The following is a 22,622-nucleotide window of genomic DNA, read 5'->3' on the forward strand; positions in this document are numbered from 1 at the left end:
GCCTTAGTGTCTGTAGCACAAACATTTTACAGATTCATATCAGTGCTTTTACTTGGATTAATATTAAAAATGATGTTTGGTGTGAATAACAAATTGTAGCTCATACTATACCAACAGCATGACTTGAAAACATTTTATAAATGACTAACACCTTCAGAATTTCCTCATTTAATGTTGCCATGGTTTCAGTGGTTGGCTCACAACCAACATTTTTGTATCTGCCTCAAAAAATGAAAACCAAAGCATTAAAATGAGTCCAAAAAGCAAAGGGAGGCAAGATTTTAGTAAACACAGAAGCATGTTGGGAATGTAAACTGTCTTTACACTCCTTAAGGCTCAGCATGATTACCAGTGACCCCCGAATCAAAAGCCTTTTCACTAACACTTGTTCCATTTAACTGTTACATATAAAAATATTATAGGAGCTGTAAAGAGAAGTATACTTTAGACAATGTCACTGATATTATGATCTTTTTTTAATTGGAGAATGGATAAATGCATTTGTTTGATCTAGTCTGTGTGGCAAATCAGTTTGTTTGGGGAGATTTAAACTTCACAACACTGTGTTTTTATGATTATGAAACTTTCGTCCCTGACTCAAATGAATGACATGAATGAATGACAAGTTTTCTTCAGATGGCTTGGTCTCTCTGTTTCACTCGTGTGGCTCTGCTGCTGCGCTTCCAGATATTCTGATATGTAGTCGTGCCTCTTATGACTTCAAGCTGGAGTAAGGGGGAGCGAGAATAAACAGACTAAAAATAACTAAGGAAGAGTGACTAAACAAGGTTGTAGATCATTTCTGAAGTGTGAAGGAATGAAACAGATAGGAAGACAGGCTAAAGGGGTTTTAATGCTTCAGTTTTAGCAGTTGAGAGCTGGTCCTGAGCACGACTTTGTCCTGGAGGAAGGCTTCACAGGAAAGAGATAAGGGAAATCTGCTTCACTGAAATAACTAGGCCTCAGCATTTGTGTGTGCAGACCAGCAGGAAGGGACATAAAGTATATTTGCTGAAGTTTTTGAGTTTATTGACATATTTCTAATTTATACATTTAAAAGCAAAACACTGCAGACTGTTATTGTCTTTCCTTTAAGAAAGCACATTTCAGAATTTATCACTCAGATCAGTCAGACTACATACACGTTTTCATTTACCAGTGTGTGTATGTGTGTTTGTGTGTGTTTGTGTGTGTGGGGGGTGGGGGTCGTGGTGTTCAGAGGACCTGACTGCTATGAGGCTGACATGAGCTCATCGCTTATTTTTCTTAATGGGATTTCCCCGAAAACTCAGATTTCCCGGATGGATGTTTTCGATTTCACTTTCCCAAAGAGAAGACCAGCCCGCTGATCCCCGCCCACAGCTTATAAACCAGCGTGGACCTCCATGTTGCTATCTGTTCTGCTCTCAGTTCATTACAGACACCATCTGGCCAACAAACTTTGGGCTCGGAGATTTTTTATTAACAAATGTTTTTTCTTTTTCGTTTTCCCAACGAAACTATCTGGACACGATGCTTTCCTGTTACCTTTTCCTCGTTATTTCTTTGATGATCTCCTTCCGAGACGTCCGCGTGTCCGCCTCTGGTAAGTGTCCCGTTATCTGTTGTGCTCAGAGATTTCCCCCGTACTTTTGGGGGGTAGAGTGTTGCTGCTTCAAAGTAATACAACAGTTTGACGCTTCGTGTTTTTATTATGAGACTTAGAGATTTAATTATTTCATTATGTCTCATGTTATTAAATAAATGGGGGGAATAAAAGGAATCAACATAAAGTTTTACTAGCAAAGCTTAAGTGCTTCTTAGAATCGACCCCCAAAAATCTCCGGACCCCTCTACCGATGGAAAAGCATTCTTCCTAAAGCTGTTCATTCGTTTGGTGTTTTGGTGGTGGCTGAGAAACCAGACAGTGTATAAACTAGAGCGATAAAAATGTATTACAAAGTGGCTCCATGGCGTAGGGACGTTCTCCGCTTTGATCCATTTGGGACTGTGTCCGGATGGCAGCTGACCTAAAAATCTGCCACATCAAACTTCATCAAGCTTCCCGCTGTGGTGATCTGTTGTTGGGAGCAGCCGAAAGTAGCTTTCCTACAAAGACTGTCAGACATTTTCCATTTGTGATGAATATATTTGCTTAGCAGGAGACTTAGGAAAACTTCATTCAAATAAACTACAGTAGCCTGTAACCTGCACAGTTACAGTTACTCTTTTTCACATATCTGGATCTGATCAGGCTAACCCACACTGGTTAAACTGATTTGAGATCTATAGTGACTCAAGGTCTGTAGCATATAATTTACATGATTTTTTATAGTCATTTTTTATAGTCATTAAACCAATCAGAGACCCGGGTCTCTGATTGGTTTAACTGATGTTGGTTTAACTGATTGGTTTAACTCACACTTTATGAAAGTGAGACCAATTAGGATAGAACAGGATCGACTGATCACTCAGAACAACTTTATGATTGATTTGCTCTGACTGTGCCTCAAGGAAAGATGCACATAAGGGCCAAAACTTCCCACTGCAGGGTTTGACTGTTCAAATTTTTCCTTTAACTTGTCACCAGAGTGTGTTACTATGCAAACAACGTCTCTCTGCTTTCTTAATGCTTCTTCTTCTTCTTATTCTTATTCTTATTCTTATTATATATAAACCTTGTACAAAATGTTCTGATATCAATTGAGAAGTTGAATCTACTTGTATAATCTTGCTGATTAATTTTGTGTTTGATTTTAAATAAACATATACACACAGAGAACAGCAGAGCCATATAATGTACAAAGATTTTATTGGGTTGCAAAACCTTTTACAGGATACAAAATATACAGTAATGTCTGACTAAAATAATGCACACTGTGTATGAAGTGTATCTGCTAATCTACCAAATAACAACACTGGATGTGTTTCTTACAGGTTCTAGCTGCACAGAGTATCCTGTGTTCACTCCATCTGCGCTGGTAGTGAAGTACGGTGACCCAGCCAATGTTACATGTGTTGCATGTCAGAAGAACTGCAGTGGAGATGCTTCAGGTTTGGAGCACGCTGTGGGAAAAGTTTCACAAAATGGAACCACGATGTTCTGGACAGTTGACAGACTGACTGAATGGGACATCCCTCTCTTGTGCTATTATGGTGGTGATCAGTGTACTACCACTCTGAATCCAACCCTTTATCGTAAGTATGTTTACTTTATAACAGGAGACTCATTAGTGAATTTTACATCACTTATAATTAGTTATAATTCTAAAGTGATAATTGCTTTATAACCTTATTATTATATTTATTAATTCATAGATTAATTAAACTTCTTTATTTGTGGAAACATACAGTTGCATGGATTCATACTCTCAGCTGCTGCAGACCAACCTCTAGCTTACATTCTATGTTGTTCTTTACATTTTTTTTCTTTCCTTGTCTTCTCAGAGCCTCTAGAAAGTGTCTCCATCAGCTTTGTAAACCACACTGAGATGATGTTTGAGAATCAGCAGTACACCCTGCAGTGTAGCGTACAGAACGTAGCTCCTGTTCAAAGCCTCACTGTGACCTTCTACAGAGGAAACACAGCACTGGGTCACCTACAGTCCAACAGTAAACAGAAGAAACCCGTGAATGAGACCTTCACTCTGAACATCACTCCCAGAAGAGAAGATGATGGAGCCCAGTACTGGTGTGAAGCCAAGCTGGAGCTGGGACCAGCTGGACCACAGCGCCCTCCAGTGGTGACGACAGAAAAATTCTCTGCTCCTCCAGTCTACTGTGAGTCTGAGAGAAATAAAGACGCTCTTTGTTCTGTTCCTCAGAGTTTAACATTTTGAGCATGTTTCATGTCACTGGTTTAGTTTTATGTCCCATTACTTTACTGTTTTGATTCTTCCTCACAGCTCTCATCACTGTTAATGAACAGGCTCTAAAAAGTATCATCAACAAACTGTTGACTGACACAAGCTGATGAACATAGTGGAGGATTTAGCTGCTAAAAACTAAAATACTCAGTGTGTTTGTAGAGACCAAAAATAGAACTCCACTTTGTTTGTGAACCTTAAAAAATAATAATAATTGTGTTTAAACTCTAAATGAAAATTTTTTAGTATATATCAATTTAAATCTGGAAGCAATTGACTGCAACAAATCTTCAAGAAAGAAAAGTCTGTTCTTTTTATTATGTTAAAGCCACTCCAGAAAAACTCATCCACTCCTTTCAGAGTGTCACATGGCTAGAATAACTCTCTGAACTGTCAGACTGACCTATTAATGTCACACTGCATGTAATATAAACTTTATGTCAGATGTTTAGTGTGGTGAGCATTAACCTGCAAAGTAAGTAGAGCAGTTAAACATCATGAAGTGGACAAACTGGTAAAATATGATCCTTTGAAATCTTAAAGAGTAGAAATTAAGCGAAATGGGCTGGACAGTGGACAGCGCTTTCTACTTTCTGCTGTATATTATGTTAGTGAATAATCTGTTTTACATTTCCAACGTGTTAAACATTTTCTCTGTCAATTATCACAGATGAAAAGTTAGAGATTAACAAAATTGCGCGACTGTGAAAACAGGCCCATGTTTCCCTATATTGAATTTCTCTTCCAAAATTGTTTGTTTTGCTAAATCTTTTGTTCTTTTTTTCCTTCAATAATCACACAGATGGGCCTGAGCTAATAGGGCCACGAAATCCAGATGTGATTACAGTCAAAGAAGGAGACACTCTACACCTGAACTGCTCCTCTGTGGGAAACCCCAGCCCCTCATACACCTGGACACGCCCAAAAAATAGTCCTTCCTACACTGGCAGCATTCTCACTATCAGTTCTGTCGGCTTTGAGCATGAAGGACAGTATATCTGCACTGTGAGCAACACAGTAGGGAATGTCACCAAGGAGTTTAACGTTGATGTACAAGGTGAGATTTTAGTTTGTTTTTCACATCCAGTTTTAATTCAAGCAGTGTTTGGATATTTTCTGTTTGACTAATTTGAATATTCTCTTTTTTCTGTTTTCTTTACCAAACCCTCTTTTCCCAACTCTGCAGCTTCCCCCTTGATATGGATAATAGTTGGGGTATCTGCAGCTGTTCTGTTTGTCTTCATACTTTGTGTGCTATGTCGTCGTTTCTATAAACAAAACCGAAAGGGAAGCTACAACCTAAAGGATGTTTTACGGTTTCCTACGCGCACTGCCTTGCCTCTGCAAAACTGCGAGAATATCTGAACTGTGGACAAACAGTCTGGAGCTGTTTCTTCGACATTAGGTGCTGTCTAATTCTTCAAGTCAATTTGTCAAGTTTGACATCATCCCGGTTTGATTGAGGTAGTGGTTACCTTCCTCTACTGATGACATCTGATGACACCAAACAACAAAAATGACAGCATGAAATGAAGACTTTAAGTGACGTGACCGGTGACCTAAATACTGAATGGAAAAAAAAGCTTCTTCCTCTTTTAACAAGCTTCTGCTTTTAAGGTGCTGTAACACAGTCAGCAGCAGTTCTGCAGTCACTTCCTGTAAGTATGCTGCCTTAAATCCAGGTCTTGGGTTGTAGCTTTTAAGGAGTGATCTCTAGATTTCATTGTAGTGAGTGTGGAATTCAAAGTTCCCGTGTCGATACAGACTGAAAACATAGGATGTCACCAGCTTTTTCCTTGAATTGTTACACAGCCTGGAATTTAGTATTGTTGTCATGGCAGCAGCTGTCTGTATTTCTGCCACTACTTTGAACTAGAAGCAAGATGTAAAACATTCTCGATTTTGACTGTTGACTGCTGAGAAAATTGAGTTCTATGAGAAATATTTGATATTATTTTATTTTAAGTTATGTTTTCAGTATTTGGTGACTGTAAAAGTACAAACTCAAGACTAACAGGACACTAACTTAAAGATTCTGCACACTTTTTTTTTTTCAATTTGCTTTGGAAAATGTGAAAGTAAATTAATGCTATCAAATCCACATGCAAGCAGAGGGCTGAACATCCACTATCACTGCTGTGTGGATGAACATGCTGTTTAACTGTTTTGTTTTGTTTGTATAAAAATAATTTAAATTACTTTGTATGTTTATTTAGACATGTGCTTTTTTTGTACTAAAGTCTAAAGGAGAATTTCTGTTGCTTCCTTCAACGAGTGTAGTGGCTGTAATTGTGTCAGGCTAGCTTTGCACTCCTGACCTCCACTGTAGAGAATCAGAGGAGAAATGTGAAACATGCAGGTTATTGACTCTGTCAGCACGCGGCCTCAGACTTGCAGCTCCCATCATTTCCAGGAATCTGGAAGAGGAGCGTGCCAACTTAGAGCCATGCTTCTACCGGCTGATGGGAAATAGACAAGGCTGAAGTGTTTTGTTGTTCACATCCGATATGAAATTTCCACTGAAGCCCTGAAACCCTCAGAAAGTCTAAAGTAAAGTGTAAAAAATAAGTGGTCTCTGTGACACCACCCACTGGCTTGTGGGCTGAGGTTTTGAAGCCTCAGGTTTGACACCATCTAAGACATGTTAGGCGTCATGTTTCTGACCTGTTAACAACCCCCATCTTTCATATATTATCTACGATTCAAACAAACAGCTAGTGACCTACCAACGGTTGCCACATCCATATATGTTTGTGTATAGTATGTGTGATTGTTTATTGTTATATTGTGGGTATTAGTGAAAAAGGCTAAGTTGTAATAATACAGTGCACACTGGAGCTTGTGTTTATTTTTAAAATGTAAATAAATTACAGAACTTTTTTTGAAAAAAAAAAAAAAAAAAAAAAAAAATAGAAACATGTATACTGATTTTTTTTTTCTGATTCTATTTGTCCTGTGGAAAAATCTCACCTTGTCTATTTGTCTACATTCAGTTCAATTCATTTTTATTTATATAGCGCTAAATCATAATAACGCAAGGTGCTTTATATTGTAAGGTGAAGACACTACAGAGAAAACCAAAACAATTAGGCGACCCCTTATTAGCAAACACTCTGGCAACAGGGGGGTGGAAAACCTCAATTTTAACAGGAGGAATTCCCTGACAGAAGCAGACTCAGGGAGGGGCAGCCATCTACTGCAAATGTTTGGAGCAGGAGGAAGGGAGACAGGGCAAAAGACAGCCAGAGAGTAATAATAACTAAACAATTCAAATAATTAAATTACTAAAAACATTTTAAGTGGAGAGTGAAAAAAGGTGAGTGTGGAAGAAACACTCAGCGCATCTGTCACGGCAGTGTAACGGACTCGGCGCGAACTGAGGAAGCACGGTTCAAACAGTTCTTTATTAATGACACTGATGCGCTATATACATGTGAAGGGGTGGAAACACCAGGGTCCCGAGGGTCAAAAGGTTGGGGAAACACACGTCTTCGTACTCGCTCCTCTCCTGGTCCGAACAATCTCCACACAAGCAGCTCACTTTCACTCACCCCAGGTGTCACAAAGAGGGCAGATCCAGATAAACCTATTTACAGAGACGTGGATTAGTCGAAGGCAAGTACGGGAACAACAGAATCGCTATAGAGCCGGGCAATACTAACAAGAGTAACTCAATGTTCCAGCGGCGAGTAGCTCAGAGCCCCTGCCTTAAGAAGAGCCAGAGATCAACTGCAAATCACCGGTGATCAGCTGCAGGTGCGTAGGCCAAGGGCGGGAGCCCAATCTGAGCTCCGCCCAGGCAGACAGGCAAGAGAGAGAGCATGGCGAGGAGAGCAGAGAGAGCAAAACAACAAACACTTGTGGCCACACTGGACTGGCCGGGGAGGCACAGGGACCATGACAGCATCATGGGAAGCCTTCCAGGATACTAGGCCTACTAATGGGCAGTTCAGGCTTACCTGATCTAGACTTAACTATAAACTGAAATTAAAGAGGGTGCTTGTCTTTTAGGAGCTGATTACACAGAAGAAGGCCCTGAAAGCTGAAGTAAGCTTTGAGCAGTCTGAAAGTGAAAATCACTAATGGAGTGATATGGTATAATGATGGGCCCTGATTGTTGAAATATTTCTGTATGTATATCAAAGTCTACCTGACATGTTCTTTCACTGTGAAAACAATAAACACAAGTAATGAGAGAACTGGAACTGGTAATTACGAATTTCCTGTTTATAAGATTCTTCAACGCCAGATTAACTTCTGCACTCTTCTGAATGTCTTTGGATTTCAGGGGAAACTCCGCTGCAGAAGTAGTACATAGGATGAGTGAGTAAATGTGCTTCCTCCCCCTGCTTCCTTCACAGGAAGACATTTCCAGTGAATGGAGTGAGGGGAAAAAAGAGGGCACTAAGCCTGGTTTTTCTTATCATGTCATGCTTATTCACTGAAAGAACATCATAATTGATAAAAAGCACACCCAAACCTCCTTTAACATCCAACTTGTCTTCTTACATTAAACTTGTCTCAGTCCTGTGTAAGCCCCAGTAGAAAGTGTTTCTCCCCCGCTGATGAAATAAGTAATGCTTGTAAACCACTTAAAATATATATCTTATGCTAAACATAATTAAGGCTGGTCTAATGTCCTCCCTTGTGTTTGTTATTGTTGGAATCACTTCAGTGTGTGAGGCCTGGCTGTTTAGCTGTTCTTTAAAGACCTTTCATATTGTACACTTTTAGCCCTGCGATAGACCGGCAGCATGTTCAGGAGTACCCCGCTTCTCATCCCATGATAGCTAAGATAGGCTCCAGCAGCCACCCACAAGCCTGATAGGATCTCTATTATCTTGAGCTAAAATCAAATTCAAATTCAAATTACTGGATGAATGGATAAAAAGTAACACATGTAACCATTTTTCTCAGCAAAACAATATTCTTCTATGATGTTTATAAATAGCTATGATGTAACAAATTAATAAATCATCAAAGTAGCTTGACTCATCAAAAAATGTGATTTGGAAATCTTGGACATTCTGAAAATCAGAAGTTAAATCCCTTTTCTTACTGGAAGGAATGCATTGCTTTCCTGTGAGGCTGCGCTTAGAGCAGGCCTTTCCTTTATGGCATAATCCCCACAGTCATGTGCACAACAAGAACTTCCAATGAACAAGCCTGACAGCACACTTTTTTCCCCAAGTTGCCATGGGGAAAATCTGCGCATATAAAAACACTTCCAGAGGAAACATCTGCCCTCCTGTGTTTTTATGGTCACAAGAGTTCATGATGAACTGCAAAACTTTCAAAACAAGTTCAACATGGTGTTTCATTTCCTTTATATCCTTTTATTTGGTAAACTCAGCAAAACTGCTTGAATAAGTTCAAAACTACATGACTACAAGATCTAACGGTCTTTTCAAGAAAACATTGTAAACAAATGTCAAGATGTGACCCTGTGAAGACTTCCCAAAACTGGTGCCAGGAGTCTAGCGGTCCATCTGAACAAAAGGCTCTTATACTTAAACAGATATACGTGTGTTTGCTATACCATATATCAGCAAGAGAAGATACGACCTCTCCTAGAAGGTGTGTGATCTATGCCAGAACCCTCTGAAGAGGAGTGAACGCACCCCCCTCTTCATGCTACACAGAGTTGTTACAGACCTCCTAGGATGAGACATTCTTTCAATCTACAAATGGTTACAAAGTTCTAAGCATATATATAAATATATATTTCTAGGCATAAATGACAATCCAACAATACAAATCTAACAAAAACACTTCCACTTTGGTAGAGCTGATGGTGTTATAGGAAGGAAGACTAACTGATGTGCTGAATCGGTGGCAAAGATTAAGAGGTGTGGCCCAATACTATTGACCGAAGTGTCAAAAGAAGAGCTTCAAGAAGACTGTTCCTAAAATCTATTTATAGAAATGACAATGAAAACTTGCCTGGAGCTCAGGCTGTGTTGAGGAATAAATGTGGCGACACTAAATGTCAACTTTCAAGTTCACTGGAATTCTGCAAACACATTTTTTCCTTACAGTGTATGCCCACGTATGTTTGCGCACGTTTCAATAAATCATTGCATCTATTTATCATTAATATATAAAATATAAATATGTGTAGTTCAGGTCTTTTGCGCAGCCCTGTAGTTTATAGATAATATATTACAGTTTTTCTCGATTGGTTTGGCTCATTTCTTGAAACCGAGATGACATTCTCAAAATAACATGGACAAATCTCCAAACCACCTTGCAATTGTTCACAACAGAATGTCATTTTTCATTGGTTTTATCAAATTGCAAATGCTTTAGTACATGTCTCAAGTGACTCTGTGCTTCTTTTCAAATGATTATGTACAAGTAGCTACAGTTAGCACAATGAGCCCACATTTAGCACATTTTCCAAATAAATAGATCTTGGCGATCTAAACTGATTAGTTGATTTTTCAGTGAAATGGTTACTCACTCCAAAACATATCAGCATGGTTTCATTGTGTAAGTCATCATATGCACAATTGTCTGTTCAACTGTCAAAATTAGTCAAAGATATAATACCATGAAAGAATATCTTGGAACATTTGATAAAGTTATGACAGTACTTGACAATCAATCAGGTGAAATTAGAACTAACGAAGGAGCAGCTTCCCACATCTCAGATGACCAATCAAACAGGTTGTTTAGATACCTGACAGGTGTTGTCTATGATTATGACTGCTGCCAAAAGTATATAGACAGAGCTTGGCCCGGGGCCAGTTTCATTTGCAGTGTGAACATGGAAGCACCTCGCCAAGTACAACAGCAACTTCCTGCTCGAGGAAGAGGAGGAAGAAGAAGAGGAGGAGTGAGAATGCGTGGAGGAATAGGGGGAAGAGGCCGAGGAGCACGGAGGCACCATGATGTCCCAGATGAAATCCGGGCCACCCTTATTGACCACGTTATAAACCATCGCCTCACAATGGCAGAGGCAGGTCGCCGAGTGCAGCCTAATGTGCCTCGGTCTACAGTCTCCTCCATCATCCAAACCTTTCGCAGGGAAAACAGGTACAGAACTATGCTATTGAACTATTCAGTGTTGGTGTGTGTGTAGGCCTAGAGTACTGTAATATCTTCGTGTGATGTTATATGATACTATAAAAATGACAAAGAAAAAAAAATGGAGAAAATACTGTGAATAGTATTCCAGTCACTGTGCAGTGCATCACACTTTTAGTACCATAAAACAGCAGTACAATTACATTGGTAACTCATTTTGTAACAAATTTACAGTGTTGACCTTTGACTTGTATGTCTAGGATTGGACGACAGCCTCAAGTGGGTGGCAGAAGAAAACTTCTAAATGAACAACAAGAACGAGAAATATGCAACATGGTCATTGCAAATAATGCCATCACACTGAGACAGATTCGTAATGCAATCCTGCTAGACAATGTAATGTTCCAAAATATAAACTCTATCAGCATCTCCACAATAGACCGGGTATTGAAGAAACATCAGATGACCATGAAACAGATTTACAGGGTACCATTTGAGAGAAACTCTGACAGAGTGAAAGGGCTGCGGTACCAGTATGTGCATGTAAGTCAACTACTGGTTGTCTATCATTGTAACACTATTACAGTAAGACATGGTTACCACTGTTTTTTTGTTTTGCGTTATCCTTTTTACCTTCAGAATCCAGCTTTGTGTGACTAGAGCATTTTGCCTAGAAATTGTCTTCAGTTTTCCACTCCCTGTTTTTACAGTACTTTAGATCCTCCCTGCAGTATCTGTCTCTACTTGACTGATTAGATATATTTCTATTCTATTGTAGAGAATAATGGCATTAGAAGGCAACGAAACCCCTCACATCCTAGTGTTCGTTGATGAAGCTGGCTTCAACCTGGCCAAAGGTCGAAGGCGTGGCCGTAACATCATTGGCCACCGAGCCACTGTGGATGTCCCAGGCCAGCGAGGAGCAAATATAACAATGTGTGCCGCTATATCAGAAAGAGGTGTGGCCACACACATTCCCAGTTTAGGGCCCTACAATACACAAAAGCTCCTCAATTTTTTGGACCACCTTTATACTGATCTGATCCCAGAAAATGAGAGAGGTGAAGAAGGACCTCAGCTACCACATTATGTCATTGTGTGGGATAATGTGAACTTCCACCGCGGCCCACACATCAGAACCTGGTTCACCACCCATCCCCGGATGCTAATGGAGTTTCTTCCACCTTACTCTCCTTTCCTAAATCCAATTGAGGAGTTTTTTTCAGCTTGGAGGTGGAGGGTGTATGAGCATCAGGCTCAAGACCAGAGGGCCCTGCTGCATGCAATGGATGCTGCATGTGAGGACATCACAGGGGATCAATGTAGGGGATGGTTGAGACATTCACGCCGTTTCTTCCCTCGCTGCATCGCAAGAGAAAATATCCGTTGCGATGTGGATGAGAATTTATGGCCTGACAGAGAGCAGCACGTCGATGGCCAGGGGGATGAGGATGGTGGCCAGGAAAGGGAGGGTGACAATGGCGACCACTGAAAATATTACTGTACTATAGTTCTGAAACTTTATTTACAGTATGGTAGGCTAGAGTTTTTTTTGGTTTTTTTTGTTTTTTGTTTGTGTTTATAACTGTTCACATTTACAGAATCCTGTATATGTTTTCTTTTCACAGTATGTTATCTAATGTTAACATTTCTTTGTACGAATAAAAATGTTTACAGTTTCCTTGAGTATGAGTGGTTTATTGGAGGCTGATTTTACTGTAAAATCTTTTAGTTTTATTCATAGTGGTATTCTGTTGCTAGACCTGTGCCTCAGTGACAAAACGTCTAAGCATTTTGACTTGCAGTGCTTAAACAATGCCGAAGGTATAATGCATTTTGGGGGCATTGACTATTTATATGAGAAGGATATTTAGTTTTGACACATGGATAAACTCTTTTGGGAGAGATATGAGCTTTTGCAGGGGATCCATGGTGTTGTGCTAAACCATCCAGGTTATTTTGACAAAAGCACTAAATGAATGCACATGTGCCAAGGCAGTTGAGAAGGATCTGTGCTATTTTGACTGTACTGACCTTTTATATGGGAAAGGAATCTGCTTTTGAAGCATGGACGAAGAGTTTGGGGAAAGATATTTGATTTTGCTAGTGAGCTATAATGTTGGGCAGGACTGTAAGACTGTTTGGCCAAATGACCTTATGGTTTTGAGAATGTAATTTCTGTTTCAAGAAATGAGCCAAACCAATAGAGAAAAACTGTATAACAATGTAAGCACATCCCCTTTAATCCAACCATAAGTAAACGCTACACTTTCAACAAGCGCTTCTTGATGACGTAAGTGGCTGCATTGCGCCTGGCGTTGTCCTTGGATACGGGATTTCTCCTCTTAGCTTGTTTCGCTAAGAAGATTGGACTCCGTCTTTGCTCGCTTGGCTGATGTTTTGTCGGTGTAGTCTCACAGAAGTTGCCTCTTAGTATAACTGATAGGAGTGGGACAGCATGAGCGGTATCGACTACAGCGTGTGGGACCACATCTACGTGTCAGACGATGAAGATGTCACGTGCCCGTTCGTGGACACTCCGAGCTTGTTCAGAATGAGACACCGGGTCAGCAGTGACAGTAGTGCTAGCCGTGAAGTTTGGAGTGCTGCACCTGGTTAGTCTTCCCACTAGTAAACCTGTAGTAGCAAACCGAGAGGGAGTAGACAGTTTGAGCATCCGGTGTTACTTATGTGTAAATATACAGCGGACACACGCAATTCGGCTGCAGGCTTATTTTAAGCCTTTAGTTTCCTAAAGGCGGCCACCGGTCCGGTGATGAGTCACCGATAGAGAAAGAAAAAGCAACGCTGTGTGTGAGATAGTGAGGTAATTCTGTAAAGTTTTGGGGGGGTTTCCATATACTTTGCTGTTGGGTAACATCAGGTTATTTTAAAAGGGGAAATTACTTGAAATCCTTTAGCATCTGAAACGTGGCAAACAAGGCATTTGAAGGAAGAAGGCAAAAAAAAAAAATACTAAAAGAGGAAGACAGCTCTTAAAGAGAGGTCCACTGCCAAATTAACAACAACAAAAAAATGTTTCCAAAGTCAAAAAAAGAACCACTAGAAGAGATTAAAAGTTTACTTTAAATGATCAAAACATACAACTGAAACCTGAAGTGTCATTTAACAGGAAATGCAACATGTAGCTATTTTTGCTTCCTCTGCTCTTTTTTTTGTTTCTAGGAAAATGTTAACATGGCTTTCATGTTAGATCACCTCTGATAAGATTGTTCTACTGTTAAAAGTCAGCCCGCAACAAATAAGCAGGTGCAGAGTAGGCGTGGCTGAGGTAGCATGTAAAGGTCTGCTCCTGATCTCCAAAATAATAATAGGCTTTCCTGGAGCTTTCAGTCCCCTCCTACACTCTGCTTGATGAGCTTTTCCTGAGCTTTCTAATGCACTCTCAGAGTCTTCATCTCTTTAATGGTAAACACATTAAAAGTATGCTCATCTAAAATGTGTATTGTACACTGAAGAGATGTCACATGTTTAATGTTCGACAGCAGTTTTACTTCTCTGATTTTCATTTTAAGTTTGAAACGCATGCCAGGATTTTGAGAAGAAAATTAATCTAATGACATTAGTTAGAAGGTAAAAAGGAGTTTGTGTAAGTAAGATTAAAGTGCGTTTGCTACAGTAACACTGTTGGTCAGACTGTGTCTGTCTGTGGAAACTGGCTCTGATAAGCTTATCTCATTGTTACCATAGAAAGTGAAAGGTTCTAGAGAAACTTTCATTTCAGAATATCCCTGGCTTCTGTTGCCTATTGTGTCACCTGTTTGTTTTTTTAACACTTTACAGTTTGAAACGTAAAAACTTTCCAGGATAAAGGGGAAAGTCCAGTGAACACCACTGTGTTTGAAATGTTAACTGTGGAGAAGAAAATTCCAGTTAGATTTTTTGAACTGTGTGATTGTATAAATGTGATCACATCATGTAAACTCACTCATGCACTTACACAGTGTCAATAAAGCTCCCAAAAGTCAAGGCAAGAATTTGTTCAGAGACTGTTTTGATTTTATTTCAACAGCTGGCACAAAACCCCGGTTGAACTCAGACTCCAGTTGGAGTTCAATGACCCTGTTTTCCCGTCTGCACTGCAAACACATTTAAAACTAAAAGAGGCCAAAGGGCTGTGAAACAAGCTCTGAGGTCTCATGATTGTGGTTATTTGTCACCTTGTTGGTCACACTGTAGATTTCATTCTTCTGCGTAAGCTGAGCCAATCATGTGCTGCCTTTTTCAATCAGGAAGGAACATGTCATGGAGACACATGAGATGTGTGAAGAAAAAAATGGCAACACAGCTTCTGTAAATAGAACATTTCAGCAGTCAGTGCACTCTGTGCTGCTGTTTATTTTTAATGTGACTGCTTACGCTGCCAAAAAAAAAAAACCCAAGCACATGCAGTTCATCTGTAAAGTTTGGGCTGCAGTACAACCTTGTACTAAAGTACCACTCAACAGGTTTCCATAGATATTATGTTCTGTTGGACACGAGTTACCATGGTGATAAAGCTTGGTTGAAGAGCACCACCTTCGACACAATGACAACTCTTAACTGTAGGTTCACACAGGGAGAAATAAAACAAAATAATGCGATGCTATAAATATATCCAGCTGTTTCTATGTGCAGTGTTGAGCAAACGTCTGAATCTATGCCTTTGTTCTATTCAGGTATGCTTTTAGCACTGGCAGTGTTTTTGAGATCAGTGTCGTGGTGAAAAATGAAGCCGATAGCTGAACTGCAAATGAGTGAAAAAGCAGTTAGTGTCCTAAGAAAATCCTTTAAACCTTTAAGAAATCCTGAAGAGCTATTCCTCAAGACCACTTTTAAAAAGGACAAGAAACTCTGGCCCCTGGAAGCAAAACATAAAGAAAAGAGTAGTAGTCCAGCACTTTTTGCACTGTTCTTTTGAGCCTGTTATTAGCACACAGTACCTTTAATATAATGGTCAACCAACAAATCATCAGTGCATACACACAACCACTACACATATCACGTTAGATATACTAAAAAAAATGTGTCAAAGCCAAAACTGTAGCAACCAAAGCACGGCCGTGTCATCTCAATGATATTCTTTTTGGCAGCGGTCAGTCAAAGAGCATACAAACATGCTCGTTTGCTCTTCTTTTTAAATGCAGTCGTGCGCTACCAGAAGTACCAGATATTATTCGTGACCACTTCACAACCAGAAGTGGTCAAGAATAATATAATCTATAATCTATTATAACACAGCTCAGTCTTTCTTTTTTGTGGCTCAGAGAAAATATTGTGAGGCAACTTAAACTTATTGACCTTTGATAGACTATGTATGTGTCGCTATTTGAGATCTTTGTCCTACATCAGGTATTGATGTTTTCTGTAGTTGTTAAATTCATTAAAATTCTTTAAAACTACAGAAAAGCAGTACCTGATGCAGGGAACTGCATTTGTACTTTTTTCCTATTATGCCATCTTTAAAGTGGGCCTGCAAAGCTCTTTTTCAGCTTCAGCTTTTTATTCTTAGACTTTGGAGGACTAGCTTGACATGATTCATTGATTAAAATATTTCTCATTGACCATAAACAGCACCTCACTGCGTCCACTTCCTTGCTTTAAAGTCAGATTTCATCAGATTGGCTGCCCCATTAAAAGCAGAAGGTTTAAATAGCAGGTGGGTGGGGCTTATGGTCTCACTGCCAAACCTACATGCCTGAGATAACCATATTAGGATATCATTTGTCTTTGATAACAAACAGTCTGAAGTATAGTAAAAAACTGCCAGAAATTGAGCGATTACAGGCGTGTCGGCTCTCTGGGATACATACACTCACAGTGGGCCAACATTAAATTTGACACATTAAACAGGATACTTCTTATTTAAATATACTTCTTGTATGTTTTCTCCCTACACAGTGTCCATATAGCTCTTGTCTTGGTGTGCCTGCTTCACTTTTAAATCACTTATGCTTTCAGCTCGGTCTCTGCCTCATGTTTATTTTACTTTTGTCTCTTTGCTCCCGTCCACTCGGGACCTCCACAACAGAGCCGGCTGGAGAAAATGGTAGAGTTTCAGCAGAGAGGGGAGGACCTGGAAACCAGCTTTGCAGAATGCAGGAGGCTATTAGAGGAAGCCCAGGGACGACTTGCATACCTAGAAGAAAGAATGAGGGAAGGAGGTGAGGATAAGGAGAGGGAGGCTGAGCTGAAAAAAGTCCAGACAGAAATAAAGAAACTGAAACAGGATGAGAAGTCCTTTGAGAAATTGCTAGAAGAACACCGAAAAGAAGAGAAGAAGCTGACCTGGAATGTAGACACTATCAGCAAGGATGGTTTCAGCAAGGTAACGCAGGCCATCTGGGCCGCAGGATTTGTCAACTTTTCAGTTTCCTGATTTACATGTTGTCTTATCTTACTTTGCAGAGTGTGCTCAACTTTAAGCCTTTGTCAAAGGAGGAAACTGGGGAGGAAAAGGTGGGGAACCACAAGAACATTCTGGGGAAGTATGGGAAAGAAATCAAACACTTTGGTAAGTGAGCTGGTTGTGTTTGTTGTGTTTCCCCCTATACTCCCACACATTGTCCTGCCTCACTACTTCCCTTATCCCGCTCTCTTCCACTGCTCTCCTCCTCCACCCGGTGGAAAATATGTGTCATTCTGAGTCTACAAATAAATTTTTACTCATTGTCCCAGACGTTTCAAAGACACTAAATTTATCATAGGCTCTGGACAGTCCTGTAGCTACAAGTTGTTAAATGTGTTGTAACGTGCAGTTTCTACTGATTGATAGCTCCATGTTCATAAGGTGCATGTTCATAAGAAACACTGAATGAGTCAGCTTCTTTACAGTGACAAAAAGGGGATGGTTTACTGGTCTGGCCCACTTAAGATCACAGAGAGCCGGATGTGACCCGCTCTAAACCGACACAGCTTTTACTTGCAGTTTACTAACAGGATATAACCAATTAAATTTTTTTAAGTGTGGATTTCCTGTTTGTAAAATTATGCTTGGAGTGACATTAACAGGACAACACCCAGTAAAATATATCCTGAAGGGACTTCCACTCGCTCAGATTGCCTGGTGATTAAATGCCTTCAGCTTTTGTGTGCCAGAGTTCTTCTGAAATGAAACAAACTGGGGAGGGGTCATGGAGAAGGAGGGAGTATGTTTTTAACTGCGTCACATAGAAACGGATAAAGAGTAAAATTTAGTGTGTCCACACACTTTCTTAAAAAAATTCCCCTTTTCTTATCTTAGAAGCTCTCGTTTTTAAGACTTATCTTATCAGCCCATATTAATGTTAATAATTATTATTGTTGTCACAGACTTAATGGAGTTCCCCTTTAAAATGGGTTGTGTAAGCAGTCAAATATTTCTAAAAAAGGGATGACTTGAGTACCAAGAACAGCAGTGATTTCGCAACTGGAGCCAGTATTTCAGTAACTGAAAGAAAAGGACTTACAAAGTGTTTGCTTTGTAAGTCTTTATACACACTGTTATACACTGTATACACTGTTACTGTAGTGGGTATTCATAATAAGCATGGACAAAGTTTCAAACAATGAAGTTAGCATAGGAAAAAAGCTCAGGCTTTACGCTGCTCTGAACATTTTTCATACTCTTGGTCCTGATGTCACTGGCAGCGGATATCCCAATACTGTTTATTAAGAGCACAATAGTGGCTGTGAGCAGAAGAAATAACCAGCTGCTATGTTTATGAGAGCAGCTATTCAAAAGGAAGCTGGCTAAAATAAAGGGGAAAGAGCACTTTAATGGTGGTGACAGTGGGTAAGAAGAATTTTCCTGAGAACTGACAAAGCAATGAAAAGAAGTCCAAGATCTCATTTTGTAAGATCTAAAAATATTGAAGCTGATCTCTATTTCCATTTTTTTTTCAATCATATAACTTCTGGAGATGTGCTTGTGCTCAGCATAATGCTCAATACGATGGCGTCTTCCAGGGATGCTGCGGCGCTGGGACGACAGTCAGCAGTATCTGTCAGACCACCCGCACCTGGTGTGCGAAGAGACTGCTAATTACCTTGTTGTCATCTGTATCGAGTACGAGATAGATGAGGTGAGTGCAGTGAGGAGCGTGTGAGTCCGTGTTGAGGTTGAAATTCAGGCAGGTAGAGCCTTCAAAACTCTCAATATGCTTGCAGAAACACGCCCTGATGGAGCAGGTGGCCCACCAAGCCATCGTCATACAGTTCATCTTGGATTTGGCTCGGACGCTGAAAGTTGACCCAAGAAGCTGCTTCAGACAGTTCTTCTCAAAGATCAAGGTATGCTACTTAAACGTGCCTTACTGTGCAGTCACTATACTCAAGAGAATTCAGTCATTGTCATATGCATGCGTGTCCATGTCAGACTCTAGATAAGTCGTACCAAGATGCATTTGAGCATGAGCTGGAGATGCTAAAGGAGCGGGTCCGCAGTTCTGCACAGACTCGTATGGAGAACGCTGTGAAAGAGCTGGAGGAGGAGGAAATACAGAAGAGACTGGGCCCAGGTGGTTTGGACCCTGTAGAGGTCTATGAATCGCTACCAAAGGTAGGCCATACATGCAGACACACTCTGGAGAGAATTTTGGAACAGCAGTTTTTCATGCATTAACAAGTATGATGAATACTCTTATTCATTTCAGTAAATGAATGAATCTGGGTGTGAAAAGAGAAGATAACACGCTGGGTCAGAGGGCGAAGTGCTGATTGATAGTGATTATTGATCATTTTATTAAGAAAAAACCTCTCAACCAAACTGAAGATGAAAGTTGATATACATGATATGGATACAAGTACGGGAGCAGCTGCACATTACACCATCAGGAGCTGCTCGGCTGTGGAAACCAGTGCCAGACTTTTACCCACTGCGTGTCTCAGCGCTCGGCGGTCCCGCTCTCTAACTTTACCCGATCAGCATTGCTGACCCCTTTGTGGCTGAGCTTCTCTGATTCCTAAACACTTTCACTGTCCAACACAGTTACGTCTGAATGGTGGAAGATTTAGGAGATAAGAAGTTTCACAAACCAACTTGTTGCGACTGTGGCATCCTACCACTGCTCGTAAAGGCAGGATTGTATACAGAACTCCAGTAGAACGGTTTCCGTTTTATCTTGTTAGGAGTTTTTTAGTATCCCAGAGTTTGTAGCGCACTCTCTTTGTTTTTCAGAATAATTCATGGGGCGTGTTTAGAAAGTCAAAGGTTCCTACACACACTGTAAGCTTCTGCAACATTTTATGCAATCGCACACTGCAGCTAAACACCTCACTGTCTTGTAGTTAAATTGCCTCAACTTTTAAACATTGTTAAAGTGTCCTAACTGTACACAGTAGCTCAGACGCTTTGTTTTGGTATATCAGGTGAAGCTAAAAGCCCAGAAAAGTCAAAACTACAAATTAGCTCAGAGAAGCTGTAATTATCCAGTGAGGAGTGGCTAGGAAGTGGAGGAAGAAATAACAGGCTTTTGAAGGATGGACGATGCAGTCTTCTTAAACGTAGATATATTTAGAGAATATAGCTTCTCCTTAACTATTTAAAATTTAACACATTCACACAACAAAGACGAACTCCTCCTCCTTCATGCTACACTTGACACATGATAACCCTGTTGTAGTCGTAAAGTAAAGGCCTAATTATCCATGCAGTTTATGTTTTTTATAGATAATTACAGTCCTGTTGTTGGAATATTCTTCTCTCACTCGTTTTGTTTTTTGTTCTTTTTAAATCAAACGGACTTCAGCATTAAACCTAACCTTGATAAGCGATTCTACTTTGAACTCACACAACATTATATAATGTTATTCGGGGGGACTTAGTTGGTAATCTTAACTTGCATGTATTGTTCCGGCGTTCTCATTGGATGGATCGTTTATGCACCTTTACTTTAGCTTCACTGACGTTGTGTTTCACAGCCAAGGTTTCTTTTCAAAGACTGAAAGGTCATTAAAATTCCCTCTCATTTCATGCCATAAAAAAGAAAAGCCTTGTTACTTTGATAATCGTGTAGTTTGTGCAAGTGATCGTGTTGCCATTTGGATAATCAGGTGAGTCGGTAGAATAAAGGTCAGCAGAGTGGACTCCACCTGTCAGACGTGTGTGCAGTGCAAGGTAAACACTAGCAGGTTTACATATGTGCTTCAAAGAAGTTATGCTAACGTTTCCTTCTGTTCAAGAAAGCAAGTTCATATTAATATAAAAGGAGAAGAGTGATGAATTTATTGTCTCATAGGAGGTGAAGAGGAGCTTTGATGAGAAGAACATTCAGATGCTGCAAGACACTATGAGCAAGCTGGACCCTGAGGTGTGTGTGTGTGTGTGTGTCTCTGCCTAAAATAATTTATAGTCATTAAAAGCGGCCTGATCAGAAAGTTTCTGTGTGTTTGTTCTTGTTGTCTCAAACTGTTGTCACCATGTTTTTCTGTCTATAGGAAGGAAAATACCACCTGAAGAGGTGTATTGACTCTGGATTGTGGGTCCCTGATTCCAGAGGGGATGAGGATGGGGAGGAAGATGGGGACCAGGAAGAGGATTAATAATACTTTATTATAAACCTTGTCAATGTACCGACTGTGTGTTGTTATATAAGTGTTGTTTCTGGCTGCTTAGTTTTTAAATGTCTCCATGTTAAACTAAATCAAGCCAATAACTGCATATACATATACTGTGAAATGTGTATTGTATATTTTTTAATAAAGGAGTATTTGAAGATTAGTTTTAAAGAAGTATTTTTATGAATCAGTTCTTATTTTTGTTACTGACAGTATTGACAGATTTATCCCTGCTGTTAATCATCTTTAAAAAGCCAGTTCTCTCAAACATGTTAATACAATCTATGTTTTGAAACTCTATAGTTACTCAGGATGTACTTTTAGTTTCACAGTTGTAGCTGGGTCACGTTTCTCTGCAGCTTATAAAAACACTCTTCTCTCTCAGTATGAACGCTTCATGTCACCGTCCATGTCAGGCGTAAAGAGCAGTTTTTCCTGCTTGGTTGTGTCTGTTGTCCCACTGTGGCCAACAGCGCCACCTAAAGTCGTATTTGAGGAAAGATGACTGAGGCGGTGTGGTAGACAGCTTTTTTGTGATTGTTTAATCTTAAGTTCATTAAAGATGTAACTGTTAAATAATATATCAACAGAGAATGAGCTGGACACATGCATATAATCTATATTATTTAGTTAAATTGAAATAAAGTTAATTCATTAATAGATGTGTCAATTGTTGCATTATTTTGGTTTACTTATTTATTTTTATTCTTGCGAAACTTCATTAAATTTTTTTATGCTTTGGCAACATAGCTTTGATAAACTGTCGTGCCAGTGAAGCACCTTTGGACTGGATTAAATTTGAATTTAAATATCAAGCTAAAGGCACAAGTTAAATGAATAAAGCAAAAAGAAAGATCCTGAACAAACACACATTTTATAGATTTATTCCAGTGACTGAAAAGGAAGTTACACTATATGTTACTTAAGCTCAACAAGTATTGAGTTTAGGTCATAAAAAAGTGTGCTGCTTTGAATTTAAAGACGTTTTACAGTGAGCAGGCTTATTATGCACTGATGACATCATATCAAATTTTAATACAGATAAATTTAAGTTTAGGTCTTTATAGTTTCTGAGAACATCAGCAGCCATCTGTGCTAACTCAGTGACATGAATCCAACATCTTTGTTTTTAATCCTCTTTCTCCATCTTTACTTCACACAGTCTATCGCAGCTTGTGTAATACCCTTCATAGCATGACAGAGGGCACTTTG

General features: G+C 39.7%; 3 protein-coding genes across 4 annotated transcripts; all 3 read left to right on the forward strand.

Moving 5' to 3' along the window:
* Positions 1-1,355: 1,355 nt before the first annotated feature.
* Positions 1,356-6,757, forward strand: LOC146385923 (vascular cell adhesion protein 1-like). Its single transcript, XM_084931939.1, has 5 exons — positions 1,356-1,585; positions 2,917-3,177; positions 3,427-3,759; positions 4,648-4,902; positions 5,032-6,757. Exons 1-5 carry the CDS (start codon positions 1,513-1,515, stop codon positions 5,208-5,210), a joined length of 1,101 nt encoding a protein of 366 aa, XP_084788065.1. The 5' UTR covers positions 1,356-1,512; the 3' UTR covers positions 5,211-6,757.
* A 3,734-nt stretch (positions 6,758-10,491) lies between these two features.
* On the forward strand, positions 10,492-12,553 carry LOC146385924 (uncharacterized). The gene is made up of 3 exons (XM_084931940.1): positions 10,492-10,883; positions 11,135-11,417; positions 11,653-12,553. Exons 1-3 carry the CDS (start codon positions 10,615-10,617, stop codon positions 12,364-12,366), a joined length of 1,266 nt encoding a protein of 421 aa, XP_084788066.1. The 5' UTR covers positions 10,492-10,614; the 3' UTR covers positions 12,367-12,553.
* A 621-nt stretch (positions 12,554-13,174) lies between these two features.
* On the forward strand, positions 13,175-22,070 carry LOC146385925 (hsp90 co-chaperone Cdc37-like). Of its 2 annotated transcripts, none has more exons than XM_084931942.1 (8): positions 13,175-13,440; positions 16,906-17,202; positions 17,283-17,388; positions 18,822-18,937; positions 19,023-19,145; positions 19,231-19,413; positions 21,092-21,163; positions 21,291-22,070. In XM_084931942.1, the coding sequence occupies exons 1-8, from the start codon at positions 13,333-13,335 to the stop codon at positions 21,393-21,395; spliced, it is 1,110 nt and encodes a 369-aa protein (XP_084788068.1). In that variant the 5' UTR covers positions 13,175-13,332; the 3' UTR covers positions 21,396-22,070. The 2 variants fall into 2 exon arrangements, with proteins under 2 accessions (XP_084788068.1, XP_084788067.1); XM_084931941.1 differs by having other exon boundaries at positions 13,376-13,489.
* The last annotated feature ends 552 nt before the right edge of the window (positions 22,071-22,622 follow it).

This window comes from Perissodus microlepis, chromosome 6 (genome assembly GCF_051167445.1).
Source record: "Perissodus microlepis isolate ML-2025 ecotype Zambia chromosome 6, ASM5116744v1, whole genome shotgun sequence".
Lineage (NCBI taxonomy): Eukaryota > Metazoa > Chordata > Actinopteri > Cichliformes > Cichlidae > Perissodus > Perissodus microlepis.